Source organism: Desmodus rotundus, chromosome 1, assembly GCF_022682495.2.
Source record: "Desmodus rotundus isolate HL8 chromosome 1, HLdesRot8A.1, whole genome shotgun sequence".
NCBI classification, from domain to species: Eukaryota; Metazoa; Chordata; class Mammalia; order Chiroptera; family Phyllostomidae; genus Desmodus; species Desmodus rotundus.
The window spans coordinates 71,454,801-71,463,612 of NC_071387.1; the positions used below are offsets into that span (position 1 = coordinate 71,454,801).

An 8,812-nucleotide genomic window follows, 5' to 3' on the forward strand; every position below is an offset into this window, starting at 1 on the left:
ACAAAATACATTACATATTTAAAATGATAAAGTCAAAGATAAAGTGAAATCCGGAAAAATGAAAGGCCAAGGGACACATTTATTAGTCCTAAGTATGGGATACAATATAGATTAGTGGTTTTCAACCTTTTTTATCTCATGGCACACAAACTAATTATTAAAAATCAGCAGCACTTGAAAAAATATATTTTTTGCCAATCTGACAAAATAAATAGGTATAATTTTGATTCATTCACACCAGACAGCTATGTTGTGTTGGATGTTATCACTTTTTTATTTGAGAATCTAAAAGAGGTCAGTGCCCCTGACTAGTCAGGTACTGCACATTTTAAAAATTCTTGTGGCACACCAGTTGAAAATTGCTGAGATATATTGTTGTTCAAGTTTCTCCCCTAGATAACTCAATTTTTAGAACAGAATGCTAATTATTCAAGTAAGAAACAAGCACCAAACAAACTCACTGTTGTCCTTTCTCTATTGTTGTCTCTAAGTACAAGAGATGTCTGACAGTTTGGGTTTAAAAAAGGACTCCCTTACTAATAAATAATCATGGAATATGCAAAGATGACCCTGATAAGAGATTCTGAATATGAATTTTATAATAAGCAAAATCTGCTGTGGACAAAACACAATGTAGTTTAATTCTGACCATTGAGATATGCTTATCCGAGTATAAGCTTTGTGAATGAATTGGCAAACCTAAATCTAAGACTATTTAGACAATAAAAAAATTGTTTTCACACAATCTTTAATATTTATAGTGTTCAAATTTAGCAAGGAGAATGTATTCTATAACCTATATAAGTACTCATTTTATATTTATTTAATGTATACCTTAATTTCATTAAAAAACAAAAGGTATATTTTTTAGAGTAGTAGCCATGCAAAAAAAGTTGCTGATAAAAAAAAATGTCCATTCTCCTCACTGACATATTTTTGTTGCTCATTTGTACAACTTATAAGCCTTCTTTTCATTACACAAGAACAAATTTGAAGTTATGAAAATCAAATGTTATTTTAACAGGTATGATGATCTGCAGGTTTAGTTTATATTAAACAATCTCCCAGATCAAACTTTTCTAAAACCAGTATTACCCATTTCTTAAACAAGTCTATACTTTAATATAACGTTTTTTATGTTATTTCATGATACTTCATCAGTTATCAACAGGTAACTTCAACAAAGTTGAAATACAGTTAGCCTTAACCCATCTTATGGGGCATTTTGGATTAAGAATTTGTAACAGTTTTCAAGAATTAAGCTAAAAAATAGTCCTTTGTGCATGCCTCATTACTTTACACATTTATATTGCACATAGTTTTAAGACAAAAGGTGTTTAAAAACTATATAAACTAAACATTTTGAATTTTTGTTGAATATTCCCAATTTTACAACTGGCAATATTTTTGAACTTTTATTACATTATTCTCATATAACATAGGGCTTTATCTTATGTGTTCACGATATTGGCAAATAAAGAAGTGGAAAAGTTCAACATTTCTGTTAATACTTATATAAAGTCATAAAGGACCAAAATACAGATGGCAAGGGAAGGTGTCAGAAAAATATTCATTCATGACTTTCACATTTCGTATTGTAATTCTCACTGACAGCACATTTACTTTGAAGCAGGCATTTACACATAGAATCTCACTAAAATTTGTGTAACATTTTGAAGTGGGTTGTATTCATTTTAATGACGAGAGATTAACTAATTTAAACCCAAAGTAGCAGTAGGGCTGATATGCTTTTTCCCTTTCTGCAATTCCTACTGACACCTAAAAAGATTTAATTTCTTTCATAATCAGAAAATGAACTAAAGGAGATAGAAATACTTTTTATATACCTACTTATTCTCACTGTTTCTTCTCATTTTTCTGTCATAAGGGAAGACTTTAATATTCACAACTACCCATATTTTCCCATGTATAATGCACTTTTTTCCCAAATTTTTGAGGGAAAAATAAGGATGTCCATTATACATGGGTATAGTAACTAATTTGTTATGAGTACATAAAATTTCTTGTACCTTGTATCTGATCTTGTGTTTTGTAATTATATGTTTCATAAAAATTCTTGTATCATATATGTTCAAAAGCAAATGCTAAAATTCCTTTATAATATAAAAAACAAGTATCTAAATATAAATAAATAAAAACTGAATTAAAAAATTAAAACAAAAGATTTTTTCCCTGAAAGTTTGGGCCAAAAACATGGGTGTATGCAGTAAAACACAGTAAATATCACCTACCTTTAAATAAAATGCATAGTGTCTTCAAAACCTAGGACTACAAAACTCACAAAACTATTTTTCTTGGCAACTTGTTTTATAATATATTAATATTATTATATGAATATTATATCATATTATAATGTTATATTATAATATATTTGAAACTTGTGGAGTATGCCACAAATAAAATCTCTTAACTCATTATTTTTTTCTAGCTCTAATAAAAACTCTTCTCATGGTTTCTCTTTTTCTTGAACTGAAGTGTTTTCCAGCACTTAAACACTCTCTTACACCCATGATTTTTATCAGGTACAATGGTATCCTCTTCACTACTTAGTAAGCAAAAGTGTTATTCATTAACAAATTGCACTGAAGTGATTTTAGAACATTTGGTGTAGAATTAATGACTTTTTGCCATTGAAATCACAGTTGAGACTTAAATCATCTTGTTTAAGGGCTTCTGATATAAACAGAATTAAACAGATTTATGAAACAATTCATAATTTCTTTAAAATTCTTAAGCAGTCAAAATTATAAGTAGATGTGATACTTTAATATCAAATCTAAAATGTAATAAAAATAATGAAGTTTTTACACTACCTTCGGATTACTTAAAATGCTGTTACATATATGGCAAAAAGAAAGCTTGCAAAGGATAACAGGTTAGATATTAAAACATGTAAAATAGTTCTTAAAGAAACATACGTAAACATTTAACAAACTTTAAAAAATAGTCATGGGACTTTTTCGGTTATTTTTAATGCAGCAGATTTATTTACCAATTTAAATGATCACTTATAGGCAGAATTTTAAAAATTCCTTGGGAGGGGGTATATATATTAGATGTATAAGGACTTGAGCCAGAGGCAGACTAAGTCCCTAAGTTATAAATAATACCTTTTTAATAAAAAAGGGTGATAGTTTATAAGAAATCCAAGTAATATCAATTTATAAAAACAATACTTAGAATGGTGGCCTCAAAAATGATAATGGCTGGAGGCTTTAGGGGACTGAAGAAAGAACAAAATCCACAACCAACTAAAAATGCATTATTCATCCCTGAAAGAACCAAAATAGAGGAAAAAATTCTAACAGTTCCTTATGACACCCACAAAAGTTCAGGCATTAGGACATGTTGCCTGACACAGATTTCTTGCTGTTTTAGAACACGCCTTTCCGTCGTTAGGCCTCTGTCCATGGCACAAGCAGGCGCAAGAGGCAGATGCTCTGTATTCAAGGTGTCTCCAGAGGACTGCACCCTCCTCAGCCTCCGGGAAGAGTCCCGCGGACCAGCTCTGCAGACTAGTAGCCCGGACGGAGGGGGCCCTGGGAGGGCGCTAGGTAGGGGGAGCCATGGGCCGAGGGGGAGGGGCCCGCGTGAGGCCCCGCCCCTCCCCTGCCGGGTTGCGGCCTCCAGCTACTGCCAGGGCCTGGGGGGCTCCACGTCCCGGGCTCGGAGGCTGGGCTCGGGTTCACGCATAGACAGCTCCTCCAGGTCTCCATCCCGGCGTGGCCCCCGCTGCTCCAGGTGCAGCTGCAGCAGGGCCCGGCGGTACATGGCCTCCAGCTTCTCCAGGCGGGCCCTCAAGGCCCTGGGGCTTCCCAGCTCGCCGTCGGGGCCGCCGCCACTCGCCCTCGGGTTCGTGCTGGCCCCTTCGGAGCCTGGGGTCTCCGTCGCCGCCTCCGCGGGCGCTCCGTTGCTGCCCTCCCCGGGGAACCGCAAGGCCTGACGGAAGAGGCTGCGGTTTTCGCGCTTCAGCCGCCGGTTCTCCAGCCGCAGCCGGGCGTTCTCCTCGCGCAGCCGCGCGTTCTGCCGGTCCCGCTCGTCTCGCGTGCGAAGGGCCTCCAAATGGCTAGCTGCAAGGTCGGCGAACCGCTCCTCTAGCTGCTGCCGGGCACCGCCCGCACAGCCGCGCCAGCCTACGGCGCAGCTGCCACCGCTGCCACCCCCACGAGCCTGGCCTGGTCGGCCCTGCCGGTGGCTGGCCCCGCCGCTGCCCCTGCCCCCGCAGCTCCCGTGCCTGGTGGCGCCACCACGCATGCGCCACATCGGTCCCGTCCCAACCTTGCTGGCGTCCCCGCGCCAAGGGACCACGCGCTCAGGCGCGAGCTACTTCGGGGCCGGCAGTGTGGCCGGGGCAACAGCGGAGAAGGCGACGAGGTGGCGGGCGGCGGCTGCTGGCTTGGGGCCACAGGAGGCCGGGAATTTGCCCGGTCTGAGGCGTGTCTTGTCTCCTGTGGTGGAGCTGCCCCCCTGGGCCTGCAGTCTCCCGCCCCCAGCTCACACACAAAACGCCCGGGGAGCGCTTTGCTGCTCAGCCTCTGGCAGCGCGGGAAAAGCGAGTTTCCTCAGCTGGGTTCTGCCAGGGCACTTCCGTGCAGGCCTGTGCACTCAGGAACCAGCTGGCCTCGCCCCGCTCTCCGGAGCAACCACAGTGGTTTACCTTTCTCTTTCCAAGGCAATCTCAAAGCAAGTAATAATATAATAAGTTCTGGGACAGGGATGTGGGGCTGCTTGAAAAGCTCTGTATTTCATTTAGAACGTGGCGGTTTAACCTACCTCTAAGCTTCATAAAACATTCAACAGAATTGAGCTCAGCATCTGTTATAAAGCTCTCAAGTGGGAACAGGTAGCTCTCAAAAGAACATGGGTAATTCCCAATTTGTGTACAGCCTGGACTTCACTTGCAAATTGTTTGCAACTCCACAAAACCTATGAAACTCAAAATGTACCCCATTCATTCATTCGAGAAACTTTGAATATTCAGTAAGTTCCAAAATGCCTGAGGACATGTGGAATCAACTCATTGAAAGAATCACATCCTTTGTTTTTAAGGATCTCAATTTACCTAATAACTTGGTTATTGTAAAGTAAATAGAGGGTAAGATATTGATGGCAGAATCTCATCAGGGAGAGAGGAGTAGCAAGAATCTATATTTTTAAACAAAGTCCCAGTTAACTGTTAGGTTCACCAAAGTCTTCAAACTACTGGAACAAGTAAAGGAACAGAGAGCATATGAGAACCCTGGTTCACAGAGCTGGGGTTTTCATTGAATAGTACAAATAAAAAGTAACTAGAGGAAATACAAGTATTTAATTTTTTATACCTTGTTTTGCTGAGTAACATCCTAAACACCCATAATTACAAACAGAATCTCTCAATTGGCATTATCATTTCATGAAGTAAAAAAGTAGGAAGTATAATTTCAGAATTTCAAACAATATAAATTTAGTTTTATTAAATACCATATCATTCTTAATTTCCATTAAAAGAAGATTGAAAACTTTGATGTAGATATGCACCAACTACTCTATGGATTATTGAACCAAAAATATGTTTTTTCCACCCTGCCTGGTGTGGCTCAGTGGTTGAGTGCCTGTCTTCGAATCAAAGGGTCAGCCGTTCAATGCCCAGTCTAGAGCACATGCCTGGGTTGCAGGCCAGGTCCCAGGTAGGGGGCAACCACACATTGTTATTTCTCTCCCTCTCTTTCTCCCTCCCTTCCCTTCTGTCTAAAAATAAATAAATAAAATCTTTTAAAAATATATGGTTTTTCCAACTGTGTATACAGAGAATGCACAAGAAAATGCTGGTGTGTAAGGAAAGACGATAAGTTCTCACCTTTAGATATGATAACTTGTACGGATTTGTAAGATATGATAGACATGCCATGGAAGCTAGAAAAAAAAAAATACTGCATAAGATTTAGTCACCCTCTCGTGGGTGTTAGGAATTGAGTAATACTGTGTTTTATTTTTTGTTAGCTACCCTCTCCTCACCCCAACATGTGTAAATCTATTAGAATACTCTTTAACAGCTTCCCAAATTAAAGCTGCTCAGTTTCACTTGTAGAGTATCTGCTAAATTTGTATAACCAACCACTGCAAAGAACCACACTGGATTTCCTAAAGGACATTGAGGCTGGTTATATGAGAAGGCCTCCCTGCCTTCCTCTCCATACCCAATCCAACCCCAAAGTACTCTCTTTTGCCTTGATAAGTTAATGAAGTAAAGTAAAATATGAAAAGTAGGTAAAACTAATTAAGCAAAAGGAAATCCAGTAAAATTGACAGTCTTTGTTATATCTTAACAGTAATCTGATTACTCATGAATCCTTCCAATAGAATTCTTCAATTAATGCAGCACTCTGAGTCAGGCACATGGCACATATAACTATCTTTATTTTATTAATAGAAAGGAAGGGATAGAGGAAAGGGAAGAGAAGGGCAAGGAGAGAGAAAAGAAAAGAAAAGCATGGAGTGGGAGAAGAAGGAAAAAAATGATTCAACAAAAGCCTATCCAAACAGTCATGAAGATTTTCTTTGCATAGCAACGAGCATTCATGGTTAATGGAGATTCCACCAACCTTCCTAAATAGGGGGCAGAGACAATGGATGCAATTTCTAAGTTGAAAGAGTATTTGGAATAACTGAGGGACTAAAATGATTGGTGACAAAATTATTACTTGTGTTTAAATTTAAATAAGTCAAGAATTCTATACCTGAAGATGAACATTTACATCATTCCCAAATAAGATAGCAAAAAATTTAGAAAAATACTTCTACTCACCATTGTTTGTAAGTATTGTACATATGAAAATATTATGTTGCAAATAATATAACATGTATATGTAAGTAAAATGAAAAGTCTTAAAATGAGAAAAAGTTATGAAATGGACAAAATTTAGAAGAAATATAGGTATAGGTACCCTTAAAAAAGAGAATACAGGAAAATATATATCTTAATTAGAAAAATATAAAAGATAAACACACATGCTTTCCTTTAAAGATGGGAGTTTCTAAACGGTAAAATTGCTTGCTAAATAGAAAAAAGTCTCAAAGGACACAGATTACTCTTTTCCTAACAGAGTATTTATTGTCCTTCAAGCTACTCTCACTCAAGAAAAAGAGGTAAGAATTATCTAAAACAAATTTGACAGTTTTATAAGTAAAAAGTTTTAATAAAAACCTCCAGAGGACTATTTTCACTTTGTGTTTAGGAAACTCTAAGGCCAAAGATTATTTTTTGACTAATATTATAAAGTTTGGAATTAAAGAGCAGAAAGAGTCATTTAGAGTTAATTTTGTTACCTGAAACAACTTCTTATTTATTTTTTTATTAAGAGGACTTTTTGTAAGTATTTAGTTTATTTTCCCCTTTATGTCCTCAATCCCCATTCTCTAATTATACAAGAACATAAATTTTATCTTATGGAAGAGAAAAAAAAGATGAACAGATGATTTTAAAATCATTGTACTTGTTAATATAATGCCTTAAACCAACAATTTTGTAAATACCGTATTTAAGAAAAGCTGTGTCAAGAAATTGGAATGGCAATGTTTTTTGCCTTACACTTCATGCACCCATTTTAGTATTTCTTAAAACAAACTTTAAATGATAGCCGTTGAGTTTATTGCCCCATTTTTCCTATCCTCCAAACAAGTTATTTCCATACACTGTAGCTATTATATATTTCTAGGTGCTTACTGGAGCAAGAGGCCCATGACATATATAAACTGTGTGTGTGTATTTGTGTGTGTGTAGTTTGTTTCCTGTATCCCTTGTTTATTTCTAAGATTCTTTTATTACCATGATCATCTGACTCTAATTTCTTCATTTTGAATCACATTTCTTATAAAGTGAACCATATTCTTAAGGCAGTTAACGGCACATTCACGTTGGGACAAGTCATTCTATATTAAATCTCTCTCTCTTGCTTCTCTTCTTAAAACATCCTATATATCTAACCAAATGAATTTTGGTTAATGACTTTGATGAAGTTTATTATGTAACAATGTTGAACTCCTTAGTGTGATAATACTTAAGTGTTCCAAAATCTGGATGCTCTGGGTCTTTCCATGCTTTCTTTATATTATTCCTCTGCTGAATTAGTCACTCTTCTACTAAGAGTCATTGAGCCCTGAATTTTGGTTGTGAAATCCCCTCTGTGGACTGAATTGTGCCTGTGCCCCAAGTCTTTGTTGAAGTCCTAACTGCCAATGTGATGGTATTTGGAGATGAGGTCTTTGGTAGGGAATTAGGTTTAGAGGAGACAAAGCTCATATGATGGAATTAGTGCCCATCTAAGAAATGACCACTAATAGCGTGCTTCCTTTCTCTCTTTCTCTACCATGTGAGTAGACAGCCAAAAGGTGGCCATCTGCAAGCCAAAAGAGAACCCTCACTGGGGAAATGGATCAACCAGCCCCTTGATTTTGGACTTCCCAGCATCTAGAACTGTGAGAAACAGATTTCTGTTGCTTATACAGTGCCTTTTCTCTCTCTCTCTCTGTCTATCTGTCTCTCTCTCCCTCTCTCTCCTTCCTCTGGAGAATAAAGGTTCCAAAAAAGCAAAGTTTATACCCTACCATTCCATACATCTGTCTTGGGTCTCCTGAACTCAAAGTGCTTTTTTCCTCTTTTAAACATTGATAATGTAATGCCTGTTCATGTAATTTGATGCTGAGGTCTTCACTCTGTTAACATTTCTTGCGCAAATGGATCTGCAAATAGAATGTGAGTTTCTGGAGCAGCTTATATTGTATGTGTATGTGTGTCTTTGTGTGCATGTTTGCA

At 37.7% G+C, this 8,812-nt stretch overlaps 1 protein-coding gene across 1 annotated transcript; it reads right to left on the bottom strand.

The window, feature by feature from the left end:
- Positions 1–691: 691 nt before the first annotated feature.
- On the bottom strand, positions 692–4,501 carry TUSC1 (tumor suppressor candidate 1). The gene has a single exon (XM_053924942.1). It carries the CDS (start codon positions 4,282–4,284, stop codon positions 3,652–3,654), a length of 633 nt encoding a protein of 210 aa, XP_053780917.1. The 5' UTR covers positions 4,285–4,501; the 3' UTR covers positions 692–3,651.
- Between the last annotated feature and the right edge of the window lie 4,311 nt (positions 4,502–8,812).

Bases quoted from the DNA above. Each gene is read 5' to 3' on its own strand.
- TUSC1 (XM_053924942.1), bottom strand. From the start codon at position 4,284: ATGTGGCGCATGCGTGGTGGCGCCACCAGGCACGGGAGCTGCGGGGGC.